At 42.3% G+C, this 23,991-nt stretch overlaps 1 protein-coding gene across 1 annotated transcript in view; it reads left to right on the top strand.

The window, feature by feature from the left end:
• antxr1c (ANTXR cell adhesion molecule 1c) overlaps positions 1-23,991 on the top strand; it is a 40,319-nt gene that overhangs the window by 3,726 nt on the left and 12,602 nt on the right. The window contains exons 2-12 of the mRNA XM_069664987.1: positions 8,272-8,343; positions 11,034-11,105; positions 12,015-12,096; positions 12,195-12,225; positions 12,308-12,381; positions 12,502-12,570; positions 13,786-13,866; positions 14,408-14,468; positions 16,067-16,165; positions 16,519-16,588; positions 23,282-23,360. Coding sequence (XP_069521088.1) covers positions 8,272-8,343; positions 11,034-11,105; positions 12,015-12,096; positions 12,195-12,225; positions 12,308-12,381; positions 12,502-12,570; positions 13,786-13,866; positions 14,408-14,468; positions 16,067-16,165; positions 16,519-16,588; positions 23,282-23,360 — 790 coding nt within the window. The remainder of the gene's footprint in view (positions 1-8,271; positions 8,344-11,033; positions 11,106-12,014; positions 12,097-12,194; positions 12,226-12,307; positions 12,382-12,501; positions 12,571-13,785; positions 13,867-14,407; positions 14,469-16,066; positions 16,166-16,518; positions 16,589-23,281; positions 23,361-23,991) is intronic.

Genomic DNA, 23,991 nt, shown 5'->3' with positions numbered 1-23,991 from the left:
GAATGTCATTAGTGTTGATGAGGTGTGGTAGATGGACCGACCAACTGATATTGCCATCCCTTGAGTCACAGCGCTTGTATTGCTGAAAACATCAGCACTGAACTGTCCAGAATTATAAATGAGTGTTTGGCTGGAAAGAAACCATAAACACATGGTTAACCTGCTGGCATTGGTTCGTTTGATTTGACAGTAATGAGGAAAAATAGCTGCTGATGTCACGCCATGGCTCCAACATGGAGGACACTGAGACATATGGGTGGCTCCAGTCTCTAGTGTAAAGAAGGCTAATGACTGAATGGTTGCCAGTTTGAATCTAGGACATCTGGGTCTGGGTTTGGAAAATCTGCGCCGTGTCGGGACACGCTAGCTTCAACTGCCTTGTGCCCTGCAGACCTACATGTGATGTCCTAAAGGAAAGCAGGGTTGTTACGATACCCACTCGGCGTCAAAGTGGTGGGTTGCAGCTACACAACATCCAGTGACGGGACTAAACACACGGGCACTGTTCAGGCATTAAATGGTGACACGTTAGTTTAGTGTGTTGGCATGCTAACATCGGCTAATTAACACTAAAAACAAACTAGAGCTGAGGCTGATGGATATGTCACCAGTTTTGCAGGTATGTGGTCATAAAGTAAGCTAAAATTTGGACCTGATGTTGGCACTAAAGAACAAGTCAGATGATTGTCACAGTTACAGGGATTCATCGTCAGTAAACCTTGTATGTTTGTGCAACATGTGATGGGAATTGCCTGATAATTTCATGTATACCCTAAAGCGCTGTACGCCCACGTATATGAACACACGGATGTATTTTTGCTGACTCAGAGCAGGCGGGGCTGCAGCTTGCTGTTTTATATGGAACACAGTGCAGGAGGACGGGATATGGGTGTGCTCATATGGGAGAAAGGAATTCACCTACTGTATAGGCCTAATGCTAATGTTCAACTCTTGATAAAGACTGCATTTAACAAACATGACCAATAAGAAGACATAATTGCACGTAACACAGAGTTGCCATCACTGCTGAATCTAGGGGAAACACAATCAGCTACAGCAGGTGAAGCAGAAGAAGAAGGCTTGTATGTCATTTGAAAGAAATGTCATTGAGAGCAGGCAACTAGCATGCAAACTCATAGCCTTAAAAGCAGCCCTCCCCTTGTTCTCTTTGTGTCAGTGTCTGAGAACATTTCTTTTCCACATGCTATTCCCATTTATCTCTCTGTCTTGTTTCCACCAGACTCACATCGCCTTCTTCACATGCTCCTCGCTGCATGCTTGGCAGGCCTGACCAAATCAAATTCTCGTCTTGTCATTAATTGTGAAACACTAATCACGGCTGCAAAGTGTTTGTGTTGTTGTTGATGAAGTCACAAGTTGGCACACCGGTTGGGCGTTGGGTCATGCTGCCTGAATCCTGGCAAGTCTGCGGAAAAACTAAACTGCAGCTGCAGTCCATAAATATCTGAGATTTGTCTGGCGGTGGAAGACGTTGTAGCTGTGGAATGACACTTGCTCTGTGTTCTGTCATCTTGTCTTTTGCAGCGTGCTGCTTTGGTGATTTCAGCAGGAAGTCTTGTTAAATGATATCATGCTGTCTTCAGTCCCTCAGGGACAAAAACAACACAATGGGTTTTAATGTGGATGAATGCTGCTCGAACTCGGATCCAAACCTTCTGCTTAGATCTGATACATGACTCTGACTAAGTCTACGGGAAAAAATACACAATATAGTTTGAGATGTTAAATTAAAATCAGAAAACTTTTGTCACAGTCTTAAATGCCTCTCCACCACTTTAGTTATCCAATAGTTTTTTCCCAAAAAATTCCTCCCGGTTTTGGAATAGACATACGGCATTAGCTCAGCAATCACCCAGTAAAGAGTTTGACTTCTGCAAAGGCTGTAAAAGTAGGTTAGTGGTTTTAAACAAACAAATCCTTGTGCCCAGTCAGTTAAATTGGAGCACCATCATTGGCTGCAGGCTGGGGTGGTGTGGGTAGCTCCAGCTGGAATCGCAGACAGCCTCCTTAGCAGAGTTGGGATTTTTTTTTTTCTTTTAGTTTTCCTTCTTCGACACTTTGAACCGTGAGAAAGAAGCCGAGAGCTGCTAAGCCCTTCAGACCGATGGAGCTTTTTCCCACATGCCGTCATACCCCGGCCTTCTGGGACAGAGGAGCTTTTTTGGACACTTTAGAGTGAACTGGGTTGAGAAATGACTGAAGAAAAACAGCGAGTCTTCAAGTCTGCAGGCGTAGTTTACTGACATCCAACATGGCTGCATAGAGCTCTGAGCACAATCAGCTTTAATTGAAACTCTCACAGTTTTCCCATCCTGAGGCACCTCAGAAGCAGAATCATTATAAATTTTTGTCACATGGGGGCAGCAGAACAAGCTGCAAACACAACAGGGATAAAGAATTGTGTCCCTATCACCTTAAGTTGATGTGAATCATTGTAAGTAAACAGTTGCCTAGTTAAACCCAGCCCACAGCGTCCTTTGGAGTCTTGTCTCCAGCTTGTTGCTAAACTTTCCTGACTGCTGTTTGGTGCTGGACAGGTGGCTTAAAGTGAGCTTTCTGCTGAAAACAGTTGTCTGCTCTTGTGAATGAGACTGAACCAAACAAATAACAAGAAGTTTCAGGCTTTAAACCAAAATAAATTAGCAGAAAAATGCAAAAACGTTCCAATAAGCGAGTCTTTAAAGGGCCATAAATAAGGATTTTCATGTTGAGGCCCAAGCCAGTCCTTCTTGTCTATTGATTTTAAACCGTGCAAGCAATGAGGCTCCGGGGACAGCAACGTCAGCCCGACACTCACATGGTTGGCCCACGTTCTGTTGTTGTTATTTCTCTGTCCTCTGTTTATTCTTCATCTGTCTCGCTGTTTTTCTGACTTTCTGTCTGAGGTTTTCCACTCCTTCAACTGTTATCTTTTAAGCGCACACAAACACATGCTCACGCTGTCTGACTCATTTTCTGCTGATGTAGCCAAGCCAATGTTGCCCAGCCAGCAGATAAAGACATGAGTAAAGATAATTGAAGATGTTTTTATTCTTTAGGTCGTCTCGGACCCTTGGGTCACCTCTTGAAAGGGTCTGTTTAACATGTGCTCAACTGTAAGGATGCAGATTACTTCCTGTTGTGTCCACAGCGGTTTGGTTACAATAGATTGAAGGATCCAACTATGAATAATTTAGGACTACTAGGTGCAAACATAACCTTTTATAAAAATGTACAGTAACTTCATTTAAGGTTACTTGTGTCCTAATTAGAGATGTGGCAGTAAAAAGATCAAAGGAAATAACGCTCCCCAGGCTGCATGGAACCCTTTAAACGTAAACTCCACTGGGTATATGGTCAGCCTCTTAGTTCTGAAGAGCTCACAGGGTGCAGGCTGTAGGGGACAGTGGTTTCAGCTTCTTCCTTAATTATTTCCTGTCCTTGGTCTCACTAACTGTACCTGGTCTTTTGTCACGCCGCTGATGAAGCAGCTTTAAACAAGCTCTTTTGACCCTGGACAACAAACCTTACATTTTAAGCACTCACTGATTTAATGTAATGCCTGGTGGTGGTGCTGCTTCAGGCTGTTTTTCCTATGTGCCTGCCGTGTTGGCTGAAGCACACCGAAGCAGGTTGGAGGACAGAAACTTGGACCTCGCATTCGAAGTTGTCATCAAATCATCGGCATGTTTCCTCTGGCGGACAAGCTCGCACCAAGGCCAACAGATTTTTTACATTATCTCACTCCCAGTCAGCGGAATTTAATGAAACCTCGTCGATAAGGCTTTTTATCTTTCCCTTGCTCTTTTCTTCCTCTTCTTTTCCTTCGTGTCTTGTACTCTCTGCCCTCAGATGGCGTCCAGCCAGACACATGCTCTACATCTTGCTGCGAAATCTGTCCGTTCACGCAAACTCTCGCCTTTGAAGATCTGCTATGACATAACTTCAAATTGCTGTTGGGCTTGATCACTTTGTCGGCAATTTCGACGCCTCTCACCTCTCACAATACTGTCCAAACCTCAAACCGCTGAACACTAGAGATCAACTCAGACCATTAAAATTAGATCAAAGAATTTAGGGGAGGTTAAGGCACCGCATAAAATAGTTTAACCAAGAATCATAGAAAGAAATCGACCACTTCCTTTCCCAACGCTGTTTGGACAGGTGAGTGAAACTGCAAGCTAGGCCTCGATCCCACGACTGCAGCTACCTCAGACAACTGAGCCGCTCCAAGGCAAACAAGAGCCATTGTGGTTTTGGTATGAAGATAAGCAGCTAAAAACCAAAGGTGGGAGTCCTCAGATTCACCCTGATGTTAAATAAATACTCAAGATTGATCCTGACACCTCTACAGGACTTTTAGCTGAAGGAAAGTTTCTTCTGTTTCCCCTTCTCCGTTGCTGTAATGGAACTATTTACAAAAAAGCTGGCTCCTGCCGTCCCTTCAGGTCAGAGGCAGTCTGTCTTTCTGTTTGCGCTGCACATTTTGTTGAACATCCAAGCTAAACTTCTCCCCTCCTCCAGGTCTTTATATGTTGGGATGATTTAGTTTAGCTTGTAAGGTCTTGTCCTCTCTCTTGCCCAGTCAGCACTAAAGGAATGTAAAGCCTTGATGTTGGGGGAAAATTCACGTCATCAGTTCTTCAAAAAACGTTTAGGTAGGGTGTTTAGTTGCTCCGCATTTTTCTCCGTTCAGAATAGACCAGGGAAAAAACTGAAGCTTACATAACATGGCTATGTCATTGTGGTTCCTTTGTGTTTGAATCAGGGGCTGAATATTACCAGCATGGGTGGCCCAAGGGAGCCCGAACCTGAACCTCTTGCTTTGGCAGAAGTGCAGTGGTCTCCTCACCCTGCAGGACTCTTGTTTTTACTCAGATTGTTGAGCAATGAGTCTGTTTGTTTTCTTTGGATTTTAGGGGTTGATGAAGTTTGAGTGCGAGCTGGCTCTCATCTTTCTATGACTGCTACTGTTCCTGGTGCTGATTCGACTTCAGATGCTTCTGACTGCAGAGCGTTTGTTTGTTTTCCAGTTTTAAATGGCAAAAACTTCTGCATCTGCAAACCACTGGTTGACATCTCCATTGATGCTGTGCCACAATAAAATGTGTTTCGTTTCCTCTTTAAAGCGAAACAAGAAGACCAATCAACAGTATTTGTTTCACGTTGTCCGTACCAAACGGAAATAAAGAGTCCTGTTTGGCAGGATGAAGAGCCTTAAATGACTGATGCATGATGGGGAAGTCCCTGGTATTCCCTGTTTTCCCCTCAGCTTTGCCAAATAAGTTGCCAGGCAATAACACAAAAACACAGAGGGGTATAACCTCCCTGACGGGCAATTGCAGGATAATAACATTAGTCACAATTCATTTCAAGTTTCGGGCAAGCAGCTGGTGTTTTTTTTGCAGAGCAGCTTGAAAGAGTAAAAAGCTCTGCTGGTTATTACATCTTGAAATATCTAAATAAGCAAAGTACACTGTAAAGAAATGAATCTATGTTGATAGTAATCTAATTTACTGGACAAATGTTTTCTTATCAGCCCCAGGCAAGAACATCCTATAAGCAAGAAGTACTGTATTATGTCTAGACGTGACTCAAACGGATTACTGAGTGTGCTGGGAACTAATATAACTGAAAGGTAAGCTAGGAAAACAGAGTCAGTGTTTAGTCTGGTTCCTTTTGACTCCTATACACCCCGTTTCAAACTGATGATTCTAAGGTGTGTGAGGCTTTTTCATCACCTCTTTTACTGATTGTCACCTATAAGTCAGTCTCAGGCCCAACAATGGTAAAAGTTATCTTTTTGTGGGTATTCCTAGTGTTATTTTTAAGTTTGTCATTTCCTGGAAACATAAAAAAATAATTAATTCTGCACTGACCGAAATTGCATCTTTTGAAACGCTTTCCAAAATGTTTCTCTCTCCCCCTTCACACGCAATTTAATTTCTATTAATATAGCTCTAAATCACAACAAAAGTGATCTAATGAAACGTTACAAATAGAGCAGGTCTAGACCACATTCTTTGTATATTATTAAAGAGCAGCTCCAGTCATGTTTTAAGACATATTAAATGCTTTGCTTGAAATAACAAACTGTGTCTGGTATTTTTTTCTGCAAAATTTATTTAATTACCTTGTAAAAATCCTCCAAAGGCATCTCCTTCTCCCTCATTAAAAATTATCGAATCTGCATAGTCTCCGCCCACTATACACATTTCCAACCGCCCCCTCCGTCACAAAAACAAATCGTTTAGTGGCAACTTGTTGAAACTTAGCTAGCTTGAAATTTAGTAATCAGTTGTAGTAAATAAAGTTAGTACTCAGTAGTGAGTTTGCAAAAATTACGATGATGGTTACACCTGGCTCGCGCATCGCAGAAGTGGTTGCCATCGGTTGCACATAATGATATGCATAGCGTCAATCCATCCACTAATGGGATTGGCTCCTTAGGTTTGTGATGTCGCAAACCTGCCAATCTGAAAACTTGTAGTTCAGCCTGTCCTTGGTACACTGCAGTTTAATGGCCAGCCGTGGAGATGACTGCTGATGTTGTCCCTGATATGTCTTGTAGCACATGAAGAACACCACGTGGAAATGTTTACAAGGTTAAAAACTTGGAAGGGAAAACAGCCAGAAAATCAAGCAGAACCAGGTTCATTGCTCAACAGCAATCTTCTGTGACTGGTTGGGTCGAGTAGTTGGGATATAGAGAAAGACAGAAAGCCAGAGATCAATAAAGCCTGATCTGATTGTACACGTTGATTGTAGTCCTCTGTGCAAGCCAAAGTAAGCCACGGAGTTCCACAAGGTTCGGTTCTCGGACCAATTTTATTAACCTTTTATGCCCTCTTTAGGTATCATCCACAGGAACCAACTTTGTATAAGAAGAAATTGATACAATATTTGATGCAGGGTCCCTTTCTTCCAATGAAATATGTTCAGTAGCACATCAAGCAAAAGAGTTCTGGCTCTTTAAGATTGGCTTCAAAGCTTGGCACATTTCCTCGCTCACATTCAGCGCTATTGGCTGCTGTTAATGTTTATAAATATTCAACCTAACTCCTTTCTTAATTCCTGAAAAGCTCATTCCAATGAAAACCTGTTTATTCTCTGTGGATAAAAATTGGTTTTGACCTTCTGCTCCACACAGAGGAACAGCAACACATTAATGCTGGCCAGTTCTCGTGTGTCTAATGCTGTTACATCAGTTAGTCAGCACCTAGAATAACATTCAGTCAGTCCTGCACTTTGTTCTAAGTAAGCTTCAGCCTCTAAACAGGCCTCCAGTCAATTAGCTCATTTCCCATGTGTCATCTCTCTGGCCCACTCATTAGCTAACGCTTGACCTGCTGACTGGTCACATCGTGCCAGAAGCCTTCTCCCCTAATGCTCACACTTAATAAAATTGCCACAGACGCACACTTACACATACACACAGTCCGCCTAGAGGAAATGAAGGTAGCTCCGTAGGGAGTTTGTTATAATAGTCCAGTTTTATGGACGTTCCCTGGGGAGACCAGGACCTCTTTCCTCAGCCTCCAGGGGCTTATTCAGGATAGGGGAGGGTGCTGAATTTCACACCGGCCATGCAACCAGCTTCTTTTATCTCAAAAGTCAGCTACCCTTCACTGAATGAAATTAAGGTTTAATATACAAGATCTAGCAACAGATAAAGGAAGTAGTAGCTATCTGTACTGCATGGTGCTAGCTAGAGCGCTACATAGCATGAACACTATTATGTAAGCAATGTTCCTTCTATTAAATAAACTTAATCAGCATCTTTGTTACAAATGACTGTAGCAGATAGTAAAGTTACTATAACAGGTTAAACAGTTGTGTTTTGCCAAGACGCTTGTTCTCCATGTTGTGGAGCTAATGATTTTACCCCCTGTTGTTTTTGGCTAACAAAGCTGTACTTTCCTTGTTTGACTGCTCCACCATATGGAAGTGAGTGTGTGTCTGATCACAGCTTTGGTCTTCAGGTTTTCAATCCTTGCTGAACAAATCAACTCACAGAAATATACAGAACGTATTATCTTCCAACCATGCTAACAGTGCTAATGAATGACAGCTATTTTTAGCTAGCACTTAGCTAATTGGGGATATCTGTTGTGCCTTCCTGTTCTTATCGTCGGGCACTTTGGAGAAAGCCGTATGGGCATTCATGACTGTTGTTTCAGGGATGTTGGTGTATCTATAATCACATGATCAATACTGTTCTTAAATAAATGCTGTCTATTTATATGCTATCCCCTTTTTCTTTGTCCTTAGGTCCGGCAGTGTGAAGAATCACTGGGAGGAAATCTACTACTTTGTGGAGAATTTAGCAGAGAAATTCAAAAGGTAAGAGGCACTTCATGACACATAAAGTAGATGTACATGTTAACACATTTAACCCATCAAATATTTAGGACAAAATAGAAATAGGTGGACTGTATGCTGTAACATTTGAAAGACACTAAGCTGCCTTGTTGCCTCTGTACTTCCTGAAGCTCCGGGCTGTAGATCACTAAAGAGAAACACATACTTTGCTCAGCGGTCAACCCGGTAAAGTAAAATGAAATATGTCCCTACAGCTACAACCGGCCATATGCTAAGTCACTCAGCGTCCAGGCGGATGTTTCCCTCTGCCTCTGCAGTAGCTGAGATGATGTCTGGTAGCAGCACAGTTACCACCAGTGACTAAAAGCTGGAGTGTCTCTCTGTTTATAAGCCGTCTGCGTTTTACAGCCTATTTATACTAAGAGGAAGGCAAATAGTTCTGGATGACAAAACCACCATTTTACTGCAATATCAAGTTCCTCAACTCAGATCTCCTTTCCCCTCAATGCAAGTCAGACATTTAAGAGTATGAAGGATGAAAAGCTCCATCGCATTCCTCAGAGTTAATTTGCGAAAGTAACAGGAAAGAAAGAAAAATGTGCAGAGCTTCAACAGAGCTTTAAATCAGTGGTTCCCAATTGGTCTTGCCCACCACCACTTCCTTCATGACTAATCGCGACCCAGATTTCAGATTTTTTCAACCACTCAAATTTATCAAATGAAAATTGGCGCAGTTTGGACCTGAGACAGAACGAAACATAAATGCAACTGCTGTAGGGCTCAAGTTTCACGCATGTAAGTGTAGCTGGGATTTCTGGGGATACATTGAGTGTGACTAAACTACACTTCAAACAAGAGAGACTTCATTAAGAGTGAACACTTATTTATTTTACAAGCTTGGAAAGAATGAAATGTGCAATGTCTTTGGCGATTTGACTCCTTCATGATGTCTTCATGTACTTAAGGGGTAGAGAGGCCGAGAGCAGGATAGGATACCCCCCGATGGAGTCTAGACACTGGTGAAGACAGGATGCAGGATGAGCTGAGTAGCTGCACTTGGAGGTGAACAGGGTCGCAGGAGGATCGCATTGATCGAGCTGAAACGACAAACTGTCTGTGGAAGAGAGGAGAACAGATTTAAAGTTTGACAGCAGCAGGATGATTGGTCGACAGGCGTCAAGGCTAACTCTGGTTGGTTTAGCGCCCATAATCAGCTGATCACCAGACAGGAAGAACAGAGATAGGGAGAGAGAGAGAGAGAGCATGACATGATGAATGAGGGCTGATAAATGAATCTTGAAGTTACGCTGAGTTGCATTACTTCTGCACGCATGTCATAGGAAAACCATGTCCTTCAAAATAAAAGCGCAGCATTTTGCCACAACTTTTTGTTTTCCCAAGCACACATCCGCGACCCGCTGAAATCAGCTCTGCGACCCACTTTTGGGTCCTGACCCACCAGCTGAGAACCACGGCTGATAAAATCTAATGAAAAGTAATTTTTTATAATGAGAATTATTTTTTAATCTTGCATATAAAACTTTCTAGAAGCATGTTTTACCCCAAATGACAAATTGAAAAATCAAACTCAAGTGTAGTCATTAAATGTAATCTCTTATTGTGAAGGACAACTCTGTTAAACCTAGCATGGACACTGCTAAACTATATTACAAAGAACTCTGAGAAACTTACACATCTGTTGTGCAATCGCATTAGTAGAGTCTACATCGACATCCACTCAAACTGTATATTTTAATGAAACATCTGTTAGTACGTGTAAGTTGTCAGTAAGTCACTGCACCAGTTAAAAACAACACACACTCATATTATGTTAGTTATGGTCATAATCACTTGTATTACTTATGTTCAAACACAATATTTGTTTCCCCTCTTGGCTTCAGTATGAACTGTATTTGAATACAACGCACTTCTGAAGCAGTAAGTTTGCAGTGTTTAATACAATGTTTCAACTAATGGCCTTCTGCTCGTGGGTGGTTTTGTTTTGTCCGTGCAGCTCAAAGGCCACAACAACACCTGGAGCTCGGTGCTTCAGCCATAACAAAGAACCGTCCTCCTTCATACTTTCTGTTTTCAACAAACATTAGAAAATCTCAAGCAGCCCGAATCTGCATTTACTTTACTTTTCTCAAAAACAATTCAACACATTCAATTCAGACTGCTGCGTATGTTTACATGCATTTAATTCCTTTCTAAATATAATTTTTCAGGGGTAAACAAAGATAACAAAGTTTCCCACATCTGTGGAGTCGGTGACGCAGTTGGATTGTCAACATTTGGGTCATTGTCACGCACAGAGGGCTCAAACCCTGCAGGCCAGAACAGATTCATGCACCCCTCCATCCGCAGCCTGCTGGAGAGCCCTGAAAGCAAAGCAGTTTGTCCGTAATGAGACATTCATTGTTTTAATAAACTTTGTCTTTAACTTCTGGCATGAAAGTGGAGCTTATGATGGAGACGGCCAGCCTTTTACTGTTTCTGAGGAAAACAATAGGTCGCAGTATTGTTTGTTTGTGATTGATCTCAGATGCTATAGAAATGTTTGTTCTGCTTATATGTTGCATCAGTCTTTCGCCCGTATCATCAGTAATTGGTTCATCTGTGGGGATTTCACAGCTGCAAACTATTCAAACCAAACTGTCAGAAAATGTGGTTCTCTGAATGACTGTGCAGTTTTTCTTCTTCTCCTTCAGTCCCATGCTGAGGATGTCCTTCATTACATTCTCCTCCCGAGCATCCACCATCATGAAACTGACGGAAAACAGGTAAAGCCCGTTATGACTGACAGTCTGTTGATGAATTTTATGAACATATACTTTAAATGTAATAAATTAACTCTATCTGTCTGTCCTAAAATGTGTTATAACTATCCTAATTGTTATTCTAGCATGGAATGCTCTTACACAACAGAAACAATCAGTCGTAAAGTCAACTCAAACTATTGAGTGAAAGCAGATGCTCTCTGTCCCTGCATAAAACTTTAGTGTGAGAGCATTTGCATAGAAGATTAGCCAATCCAACCAGAGATGTCTCAGGTTTGCATTAGTGCTCCAGTGATCTGAACATCTTTGTAAAAGGTAGAGACTTTAAGATATAATCTTGAAGATTTTCATGTAAATAAATGTCTGTTAAGTCACTATCTATCGCCCAATGAGGTAACACAATGGTGATTGAGCCTCATGGCCCACTGATGAAAGCATTTGCATTTGCAGTATTTAGTAGAATTACAGACCGGGTGTTAGTGACGCGTTTTCCATCACCCAGCAGTGGTTGGTCTGCCAGAAAGGGTAGGCGGAGCTAAGCGGCTGCACTTCCAGTTTCTCTAAATGTTGCGAGTAAACACAACTTCAAAAATAATGAAAATTCAAAGAAGAAGAATTAAATTTGATGCTCAGGTGAAGGCAAACAGTCTATAAAGGAAAGCGACTGTCAGCGAGGAAAATTAACGAGACAAAGGGAGCCAACCGTAGACGTCTGGTTAAATTGTGAAGCGTCCTTTTCCACAATTACCTTATATTTCCATTAGGGGGCGCCCAAGAGAACTAAAATCTTTGAGAGTGTCAGTTTAATATTGTACACACCTGGAACGGGGAGATGGATTACTCCCCACAGTAACAGATATGACAAACAGGTCAGTGCCGCCAAACCGACTCTGCTTTCCTCCTTGTCTGCAGAGTGGACATCAGAAAGGGGCTGAACGCTCTGAAAAGAGAGATCCCTGGTGGAGACACATTTATGCACCTTGGATTGCACCGGGTAAGCATTTGACCTATTTTAATGTTTTTTTTACACCAGGAAACTTTTTTCCACGTGTTTCCTCTCAATCTCACCACAAAAATGTCCTCTTTTTAAAGGCAAATGAGCAGATCAACCAGGAGAACTTTGGTAGGCATCAAATAAGTCATTCATATAAATTTCTTCAAAGCATTTCAAGGTTATAGCGTGTGTGTGTGTACGTTTCTTCCAGGCACGGCCAGCGTAATTATTGCACTGACAGATGGAGAGCTGCAGGAACATCAGCTCATCACTGCACAGCAAGAGGTAAGCTTCACGCTGAGGCTGCAGATTTAGCTCTATGGCTCATTTAAAGGCAGAAATACTTGCACTGCTTGAGTGCCAGTTTACTGGAAACAATACCTTTTTTTACCTTTTTTCCAACAGGCAGAGCGAGCCAGGAGTCTCGGGGCTATTGTGTACTGTGTTGGAGTCAAAGACTTTAATGAGACACAGGTAACGTCGATGCAAATTCTCTCAACTTCATTTAAGCTATCATTAAATGTTCATGTTTGTCTGCATACCACATCTGCTTAGGAATCAAGGGTTGTGGAAACTTCCTAAATGCTTCTACCTCCATGTTGTATGGTGTGTGTGTGCAGTGCCCCCCCCCCCCCCCCCGTGCAATTTGACTAACCCTTAATTTAAAATTTCCTGAAAGTTAATCCAAGTGGGTTTTGACCCTGATCCGCGCCTCAGGCTGCTGCAGATGCAAACACACAACACACAAAGGCTGGAGACTGTAACTGTAACAATTAGGTTGAACATGATGACGAGGTTCCTGTATTTAATGTCAGCAGACATGGTCTCCCTCAGGTTTCATTCAAGCTCCATTTGACTGATTGTAAATGGGCCCATTACCTGATTGTGGATCCTTACCGTAGAGGTCTTCATGGGCCCAAAATTTTGTGCCCGAACCCTAAAAGACCCGTAATTGTGTGACCCGGAACTGAACTGGACCCGTCTATTATTTGAAAGCTGAGACCCGGACCTGCACAGAACCGAGAAAGGCCAGACCTGGACCCGTCTATTACTTTAAAGCTTGGGCCCGAACTGAGTTATGTCTGACCCGACCCCGGCCGGGCGAAACAGACCCGGTTACTGCTAATCAGCAGTCAAAACAAAACGTTTTGTCCTTCCTGTGTGACGCAGCCTTCTCCCCTGTGCCAGACCGTGCATATAATCCATCCTCTGCCAAGTAAGTTCATAAAGCACATCCAGGTTTCCTGTTATCCATGTCGTGTTGATAAAAACAGCAAAACTAATCCACTTGTTAATTCAGATTAAAAGTCCACTTGCGGGCACCGGTTCAGCTCAGCGGTTAAATAGCTGACCATGTACAGAGGCTATAGTCCTCGATGCGGCGGCCCCGGGTTCGGCTCCCGCCCTCGGACCTTTGCGGCATGTCATCCCCACTCTCTCTTACACATTTCCACCACTATCCACTGTCCTCTCTAAAATGAAGGCATAAAAAGCCAAAAAAAAGTTACCTCTTTATATTCATTTCCTTCCTAGCTTTTTTGTCCACATCAGCAAGGAAGGTATCCATCATTACCGGCTTTGGCTTCAACTTTTCTCTGAACCTGCAGATTTTCCACGTACTTTTGTATTAACAGTTATATTTCTTTTTCCCATCCACATCTCTGTCTCTACCTCTCTCTCCCCCTCTAGCTGGCCACCATCGCAGACACTATCGAGCATGTGTTTCCTGTGTTGGGCGGCTTCCACGCCCTCCGAGGAGTCATCGATTCGGTAAATATACTCTGATCTGGGACGGGACGCATTTCTGTAGCTGAAGGTCACAAACAGGCAGTATTCCAGGTGGAGACAAATGTTCATCTTGAATCTGTTCTGCATTAGTGCAATAACCTTTAATTGTTCCCTTGAGTGCCAGCAATGACGTTAGAAAACATTTAAAGGGGACATATCTTTTAAAAGGATATTGTGCATGGGTTCCACATATCTGGGTGTTTATTGCTCACAGTGAAAAAGTGAAAACTGCCGTGTTTTTCCAGAATGACATATTTAAAAAGGTCGCCTCTGAAACAGACCGTTCAGAACAGCTGCAGGTTTCTACATAGAACCTTGCTTTCGCTGAAATCGACCAATCGTCATTCACCTCAGGCAGCCCTCTTGCACTAGCTTGTAGTCACGTCAAGATCTCTACTCACCATTCAGAAGCACACAATTCCACTGAGCCCGTGACTCCCTCTTCACAACACTCTTCATGCCTTCCTGTCTCTATAAGTGTTTAAAAAATGATCCCTGTCTTTGCTCTTCATCTTCCCTCCAGATCATCAAGAAATCCTGCATTGAGATTTTGGCAGCTGAGCCCTCCAGTGTGTGTGCAGGAGGTGCGGATCTGAATACACACACTCACACACATATTAAAGTGGGTCTCCTGAGTCGTCCATAAGGGCAGGCCACCCATCAAATCTTCAGCTGTGCCCAGTTTCCCCTCCTCTCACTTCAGTAATGACAATCCCAGACTGAATAACGTCCTTATACGGGCATCCAGGTCACCTACAGGAAATCTATTGGGACAAGGTACCAGAGTGGGAATAGTATTATAGGCTGTCATTAAAGGGATTGACTGTGAGAGACGGGCATTGGTGAGATTGTCTGCAGCCTAAATGTCAAACAGACAACACGCTTTAGTGTCCTGCCAGCAGAAAGATTATAACAGTTATAGCAGCGTTAAAGACACCAAGGAACAGATAAAAGCAGGCTTGATTAAAAAAGCTTGGCATAAGCAGAGGGAACTTTTACAGCTCTTCACATCTGCTTTTGTCTTTTATTAGGCAGTAAATCACTTTCACTCTTCAGGAGAGAAAATATTTCACTTGAAAACAGAAGAGAAGTCTCTGGTTTACAGAGAGATTAATACTGTTCGGTTTTTACTGCAGGTTCAGCCTCATCTTCGTAGATTTACAGCCGATCATTTCCCCTGATTTACAGGCAGCTTTATAACTAATTATAACTCATATTCATATTAGGCGCCCAGTTGTGGGGTGAAAAAGCTGACTTAGATGTATTTTGTTTATTCAGATTTCAAGAAAATTAGAGCCCATAAATTACACATGAATAACTACTTTGCTTTAAGTTCTAACAACCTTTGTCACTTCCAGAGTCGTTATAAACACTGTGATCTCTTCATGTCTCTTTTTGTGAATGATAGTAGACAGTATGTTATATACGCTCTTCTACAGTGACAGTAAGTAATCTCTGTACGGCCACATGTAAGCAAATACCTCAGTGGTTTAAATAAGGCAATCAATCAATCAGACTTTATTTGTATTGCGCTTTTCATACATCTAAAATGTAGCACAAAGTACTTTACATAGACAGATAATAAAATCAATCAGCATCCCCACCCCCCAAATCATGCTAAATAAAAACATGTAAACACTCTGTGTTTCAATAAAAACAGGAACTGATGAATTCATAATGAGGAAACACGGGAGGTACGATTCAAAAGAGCAAAAGAAAATGGAGAACATAAATAAAACATTTAAAGGTTATCCATAAAAATACACAAGAATAAAATAATAAAACACTCAATAAGATGATAAATAAATAATCATCCAGTAAACACAAATCAGAGTAAAGTAATAAAACTTTAAATAAGATATAACACACTAAACGAATATGTATGAATCATTAAAACAGACTTAGAAAAATAAGTCAATAAATAAAGTAAAATTCAGTTAAAAGCCAAACATAAAAGTTAGTTAGTTTTAATTTGCTTTTAAACATGTTCACGCTCTGTGCTGCCCTCAGGTCTTCAGGTAGGCTGTTCCACAGGCAGGCGGCTGTCATGATATGATCAAAAATGTTTTAAAAGAATGTAGCGATGCAGTCTTACACATGAAAATGAGTCTTTCTGACGATACATGAAGTCATTTGAGCTCAAAGACGAATGTTTCACTGTCAACATGTTTTGTGTGACCAGAGTCTTTCCAAGTGGTGGTGAGAGGAAACGGCTTTCTGCACGCCAGGAACATCAACCAGGTGCTCTGCAGCTTCAAAATCAACGACACCGTTACAGTCAGTGAGTACAACAACAGCTTGCTCGCTTCTTTTAAATACAAAGCTAGCTTTAGGAAGGTTTATTTCTGTTTCTGTTTCTGTTTCTAGTATAAAATGTAAAGGAATTTAGTGTATTTTCAGTGTTTATCCAAAAAAGTGGATCAGCTTGAGAGGAAATGTCATCATAATTCTTGTTTCATAGCAGGACATTTGGCATTTTCAAATGTACTAAATATGGGCTGAAAATATCAGCTTACAGCAGTATCAGCAAGTATTGTAAAGCACATATAGATATGTTTATAGTACCTGTCACCTGTTTCTATAGTAAACAATAATACACAGGTAAATAGACACATTTTCTTGGTCTCTTCTCAGATGAAAAGCCGGCCGAAGTAAAAAACACACTCTTGCTGTGTCCAGCTCCTGTCATCGATGAAGTCGGGAAGTAAGTGTCTCTATTCTTTCATATTACTCAGGGGGAAGGACTCGTGTTTCACACCTACTGGCATCACGAGCATCTTAAATCACATTCTGTGCCTCAAACCCAGAGGAACACATGTATGCATACACGCGTGTATAAGCACAGACCATAAGAAGCCTGCCATACATTAGCTCCTTTTATGATCCCTATCCGCGGCCGCATTCCTCTTTTCTAGATCCCAGTACAGCTTAGCACAATATAAGGGGCTCTGTAGCTGTGCCAGCACATGCAGTGGTAAACCCTTCATGCATTTGTCCTACTTCTGTCCTGAATTAGAACAGAGCAGTGAAAACAACTGGAAACAATCGGGCTTTGACATTTATAGACCCTCGCACGTCAAGTCAAAAAACGTCGAGATCCAAAGTGACTCAGGACGTTTTTTGCTTCATCATTTGTTTTCGGTGCTGACGACAAAAGAGAGTCGATGTTTTCTTTGAGTCCTTTGTCTCAGAGCAGTGGAGCCAGTGGGCCAGAAGTTCAGAGTAGCCGCACTCTTTAATGTTTTTATATCAACAATGAATCAAATTGTTATGTTTACTGTGTAAGGGATAGTTCAAGTGACAAACCAGCAGATAATCATCATCAACTCCCCTCAGCTCTGAGGGGAGTTTAAGCACCTTTAAAGTCGAGCTGAAGCGGCATTTCGAGAGTATCTAGCTTCCGTATCGTGACGTATTTCCGAGTGAAACAGGACGTGCAGGCGGGACATATCATTAGAGGGATCTGATTTGATCGTTGAGAAGTGGGCGTAGACAGACGTTCTCAGCTAGCTAGCTAACTGACCGAGCGTTCTTGGTGCTCTGCGGCTAAATGTTGCAGATTGATTGGTTGAAATTGTTTGGTGCTAACTTACGTAAGCACGCGTGAAATTTAGTTTTACCGGAAGAAAAAAAGATCAGATTTTGATATAAGAATACGAAGAAATGGATTTTCTGTATTTTCCTATATTGTTAAATAGATGCACAATATAACCGGGGATGTGATCTAAAAGGATTAAAATGACATTTTTCATTTCACCTCGACTTTAAGCTCATGTTTTTTGGGCTTTTTATTTGCTACCTATAACCGAAACTGTCTTGGTGCAGTTTTTTATTGCAGCCAAAGCAGGCTGCTCTAAAAACACAAAGTTGGCGACTAGCTGTTGAACATAGTGAGCTAAAGAACCACAGACTGTATATCCATTAGGAGTTTGGAGCCAAAAGCAGAATGAATATAACATAACATTTGTCAGGTAGCTCCAAACACATCTGCAAAGTGTCGCTCTGGATCTGCAGTGTGTCTACATAGACTACTGCAGAGGTCTCCCACCCTGCTCCTGGAGGGTTACCTTCCTGCATGTTTTAGGTTCCTCCGCACTCTAACACACCTGATTCAAATGTTTTGCTCGTTATCAATCCCCTGAGACGCTTCAGTTGGTTGATAACGAGCAGATCATTCAAATCAGGTGTGTCATCACCGACACACAAAAAAGGAGCCACCAGTAAAGTATTTCTGATCAATACCTTATGTATTGTTTCAGTTTTTGATAACTTACCAATCGCCTGTGAGAAAACACAACTTTTGCCCTCAGCTGTAGCTAACTGCTGGCCTCCGATAAGTCGGAGAACAGTGGATTGTGGGAGATGTTTCTTCTTAGTCCAGCATCAGATCTTTCCTTTCAGTGCTGCCTGGCTCTCTGCAGGGTAAGAGGGAGGCGGTGGGACGAGAACACGAAGACAATTGAGGTTATTTAATTCAAACATTCTCTTTCTGGCTGTGGCCGAAGTCGCTCTGTATTCGCTGTATTCCCTTTTTAGAGCCACACCAGATTCCAAAATCAACAACCGCCTAACCTCTCTGACCAAAGCCTTTATGGGGAGAAAAGTACAACAGGCCACAGAGGAGAGGGTTCAGTGGACGCTGGTTAGAGACTCTAAACTGCATGGAGACAGAAGGAGGGGAAGATGATATTAACAGTCTTCCTTCACCTTTAACAGCATGTGTGTTGGTGAGAGCACCACTTCTAAAATAAGGAGACAAATTCCTCCACTTTATGGCCCCACTGAAGTTATAAATCCAGTTTACAGTTCATATTTGCCCTGGCAGTGAGGCGGAAACAGAGAGGGTTTGAGTTAAGTGGGGAAAGATTTAAACAACCTGGACTGATGACTCCAAGCTTTAATCAATACTTTGACAGAAGGCTCATAAAACTAATGGTACATAGTGTCCTGCGGCCTCCCTTTAACTTCCCATAAAGCCAGGTCACCTCCGCCTTTGTGTATTTGTTCTGCTCCTGCCTTACTTCCCTTAAACTTTCCATCCATCCCCTCAACCTCCTGACTCCACCATCCCACACTTATCTTTTCCCCTCCCCCCCCTCCCCTCTCTCTCCACCTCTGCCTCGGCTCTTGGTGCCACGGTGGCTCTTTTTTCACCCACTGCTCTGCTCTGCCTTCCTGCTTGTTTTCCAGCTTCCCCACCTCCTCCTCTGTCTGCCCGTCTGTTCACTTTGCTCTCAGTATCTGTCTCTGTCACACACACACACTCCCTCTTTCATCCCCTGTCAGTCTTCCACTCTCTTTCAACAGACTCTTTGTCCAGTTCTGGCTGATCAAAGCCGTGTAGCAGCCGGGTCTTTTAAGTGTGTGGCCGAGAGTTTGTGGGCAACTTAGTTCTCAGCGGGGTGGAAGAACCGTCAGACAGAAGCTGCTTACACTGCTCGGTTACTACCAGAGAGAGCGAGTTGTTTTTGAAGGATTAGCAGCTTTTTTTGCACATTACTCACTTAACTCAAAACCCAACCGTCATCATTCCTGCATTGCATTGTGGGCGGTTATACAGAGGAAGAAGTAAAGCAGGTTATGTCACACTACCTGTGTAAGTGTTATAATGTACATTTATGTGACCCACAGCAGCTAATGAGCAGCAGACAAGCTGTGTCACTGAAGTGGGTCCATGCTTGGACCGCCTGTCTGTCTGGTTTATTTCCTTGCTTAACAGCTGTCAGACAGGGTGCCCTACAGCCCACGTTTCCTTCCTACATCCTCAAACACTGGTGGTCAGTTTTCTCTTTCTTCTCTTCTCTTTTTTTTGTTTCTCTTAGTATCATCCGTTCTCTCTTTTTTAAGCATCATTAAATATCAGACTAATCAAGTTGGATTGACCATTTTGTTAGCAACACCAGGGTGAGATCAGTGTTTTCAGAACTCTGTAAGAAGGAAACAGGAAGTTTGGTGAACTCCTTTCCTGTGCAGTTTTTTTATTTGCCCTGCTGATGAGCAAGAAGCCAACTTACAGTATTTTCCTCCAATGATCGGGACTCTGAGCTTTCTTCTGACATAATTATCTAGTAAAAGACAAACTTATGAAGCTAACAATTTTATTATTACCAAAAATATCAATGGATTGATTTTACAAGTAAAGGGGAATCTACACCGACACTGACACACCGACGCCGGCTGTGACTACAGCAAAGATGAGTCTCAAAGTAAGCCAATGGTAGTTGCAATTCCTGGCCATTAATATGGTTGGCAGTGACACCAAAAAGTGCGCAGTCTGCCGGAAACAGCAGAAGAAGATAACTTTGCAACCGACTTGTTGACTTATTTCTTAACTGTGCATACATTCTGTATTTATGTGAAATGTAGACGTCAAATGAGAATGAATTAACAGGATTGTATACCCAGAAGAAAAGTACATATTCATTTCTCTTTCAGCAACTCTTTCCTGCTCATCTAGTCCATCAATAACGTCAACAGCAAACTGAAATCGAAGTTGGCCAAAATGAAGAGATGACATCGTTTAAAATGGGTTCCTTGGTTGTGTGCATGTATTTACATTAGGGCTGTCAGTCCGTTAAAATATTTAATCGTGATTAATCACATGGTTGTCCACAGTTAACTCGCGATTAATCGCAAATTAATCACACATTTTTTCCCTGTTGTAAATGTAACTTAAAGAGATATTTTTCAAGATTTTAATTCTCTTATCAACATGGGACAAATTTGCTTCCTTTATGCAAATGTATGTTAATATTATTGCGACATTCCAAAACAAAGACAAATACTGTCCAGAATATTCTACAGAAGAACCTCAAAGGTGCATGCTGGCAAACTGAAGCCCAACAAGCAACAACAGACGGACATATTGACCTGAATGTAACATTCCTGAGTGATAAGTCACCGAGCCTGCAGTAGGAGATAAAAATAACATCCTTTTGGTCAAAGTTTAATCACTTCAAGACATTTTTCACAACCTCTGCATCAGCTGTGTGCTTGTCCAGCAAGTGGTATTTAAGACTCGATGTACTCCGGTGGTAACTCCGTTCACGTCGACAGTAAATACAAATAACTTTTGTCTTGTCCAGAGAACCATCTAGCAGGGCTTTGAGGCCGAACATCTAAAAGACCCTTTTGTTTATCCATTTCTGTTCACGGAGGTTTGTTTCTGCTTGCTATCAACAACATTACCGCTGCATCGCTTCCTGATTTCCCAAACTACGGGGCAGACTGAGGGTCATAATAATAGAACGCGTGTGCGTTAATCGCGTGCCAAAATAAATATTGGTGTTAAAGGGAATGCATGTTAACTCGTTATTATCGTGTTATCTTTGACAGCCCTAATTTACATCGCAGTCAATCGCTTTCTACGTTTCACTGACGCGCAGCAGAGGGGGAAAAATACACAGCAGAAAATTACTTGCTTATTACGCCCACCTCCCGCGCAGCGTGCGTGGCTGCTGGAGATTGCAGCATTGAATAATATGGAGCGGTTCTGTCCTGGCACACGTGTCAAAAACACACTTCAAATACGTAGCCTGTGTAGGTTCCTCGTAAGTCTTCCCAAAGTCTTTTATGGCTTATTTTCAGAGAGCTCCTTTGAGAATTATCGTCCATCATCACAAATGACCTGTTTAGCCTCAATCCCACATTCAGCTGCAATCAATCCTCACGAGAGAACCGTTTCTGTATCAATCCACCACAGAAAATAGTCCCCAACAAATGGTCTATTTACTGCTGTTTGTGTTACAACAGTGTCCAGATGTTTTAGGAAATCACTAAAAGAAAAACTTGACCTGATTTATATTAAAAAAAAAAGCATTTTCTCAGGATGTCGAATCCTTTTGGGACGGACGTGTTCGCGAGGTCAGAAAGCTTTCTTAGACGGACACATTGTTGGTTTTGGCTTAAAGCTGCAGCCACTGATCAGCAGATTCTACAACAATATTTACATTCTCTGTGGGTTCCAGTGTTTTTTTACTTCTATTGTTTTTAAGGCTTTTTTTACCAAACTGTTTTTGTCCCAGAGATGTTTTACATGCAGCCATATGTGGTCACACTGTGCTTAGCGTAGCTCTTCCTAATGACATTTGCATTTAACCACACAGAGCTGCATTAAAAACATGAACACAAGCTGCCCTTTCTTCAGCTTTAAGCTTGTTTTCAAGCTTCAGACCTTTAGACTCCAGCTCTTTGTTTTCAGCACGGTCCGTATGTTGTTGATCATGAACGTCACCCACTGACCCAGCTCGTCTCCCTCCGCACCCTCCTGTCTCTTTAAACCAGACAGACAGCGCTCTGAGTCAGAGTAAAGCCAGGTTTATCGGTCAGACGGGCTGCTTTTCATCTGTCAGATCTCATCCACAGGCTCAAAGCAGCAAATGAGAAGCGGGGGGGGTGTTTCAAACGAATACCTTTCATCAACATGTTTTGAGGGTCTGACGGAGAACCGGCTCTGAGGAGGCCGTTGGAGGTCACATGAAATTCTCAGAATTGTTTTTCCACACTCGGGGTAGGAAGGGATTCAGACCATCACGAAAATATCTCTCAGTCCCAAAAGTCTTAAAGGCAGAGTTTATATATTGAAGAAAGGCATGAAGACGTTTTACTAAAAGGGAAATTGATTACTAGCTCCCAGCACAGATTAGAGACTTTATTCACAGAGGCCTCCTGGCAGAGACTGCTCTCATTCCAGAGAGTCCCAATAGTATGGTGTCATGTCTTGGAAAAATACAAGACTTGCCCAGCACCATAAAAACAAATTTTCAACTAGCAGGTTGTTTTTTTTTCCATTTCCATTTCAAATTCATTTATCCCAAGTTGGCCTCCGTGCTGCTGTGCAGCTCAGTGGCTCACTAGACCTCACCTGCAGCTTTCCCTCTCTTGTTTTGAACTAAAATGGAAAACGTATGAATTTTGGTTCATTTGAGTTCAAATTGATCAATTTAAAATGAAAACAGGGCTCGCAAACAGAAGTCACTCGACTCAGCCAGAAGCTAATTTTTTGGACTGAGATGTTGGCAGCTGCACAAAATCAAAGACGAGTCTAACGCCAAGCTCTGTAACCCGAGATGAAAGAGTTAAATGTGAGCATCAGTCACTTGTTTCTTTGCCTGAAAGTTTCCTTCAGCTCAACCTCCCTCGTGTTCTGTGGTTGTTTCCTGTTGGTTCAAATTACGTTCCGACTTCTAACAAACACGCTCGCAGTTTGCAAGCGTTCGGTTCGGTGACGTTACTTGGTGTGACCTGAAGTTCAAATGACCTCATTCTGCTCAAACAAACTGAGCTTTGGGAGGAAATGCTTCAGACGAAATAAGCTGCTCCTAATTTGCTTGCTGTGGAACATAATGTTACATCCGCACATGAACTGACTCGTCCTGTGTGCGTCTTTTTGTTTCAGGGTGATCTATCTTCAAGTGAGCATGAACGACGGCCTGTCCTTCATCAGCAGTAACGTGCACATCACCACCACAGAGTGTGTAAGTGGCTTCATGTATTAAACCTGCGTTCTGACTGCAGATTATTCATCTTGAAATGTCCGGTTTAGTCGAAGATTGTAACTGTTTTTTTAATAATTAAAGGTTTTCCATCCCGTCTTGTTTGGCATGCGGTTCCACCCTTCCAGCGTCTGCTTCTTCTGTCCTCTCCGACCGTCTCTTACACACTTTTCCTAGAAGCCTGTTGTTTTCTTCTCTGCAGTGAGTTCCCTTTGCCCCCTTTTTCCCTTTCATCTTCCCTTTTCATTTTTATTATTTTCGTCCTTTTTTGGGAGCAAAACCACAGGAGTGTGTAGTAGTAATCCACCCCAAAAAAGACCCTCTGAGCCCCTCAGGGTGGCTGGAGACAAGAGGTTAGAGAAGCAGGTCCGTGACCGCGGGGCTGTCGGTTCGATCTCAGCATTTCAGTCGGGAAAGTGAAAGAGAAGCACCTCGTAACAGCCCCGACTGAGTGCTTACATCTCAGTGTGAGCGGCTCTTCTAGCTCCCAGGTGTGTGAATGTACATAACTGTGTCAGTGTGAGGCTGGGTGGAGCTTCATCCCCTTAAAACCGAGATTAAACCAGATGCAATTTAAGACAATTTAAAGCAATTTAACAAAATAAAACACGTA

The sequence above is a fragment of the Semicossyphus pulcher genome, unplaced genomic scaffold (genome assembly GCF_022749685.1).
Source record: "Semicossyphus pulcher isolate SPU_LCO1_2020_fin unplaced genomic scaffold, fSemPul1.0.p SCAF_16, whole genome shotgun sequence".
NCBI classification, from domain to species: Eukaryota; Metazoa; Chordata; class Actinopteri; order Labriformes; family Labridae; genus Semicossyphus; species Semicossyphus pulcher.
Note: the sequence above shows the minus strand (reverse complement) of the source record. Positions and strands in the feature narration are given on the sequence as shown.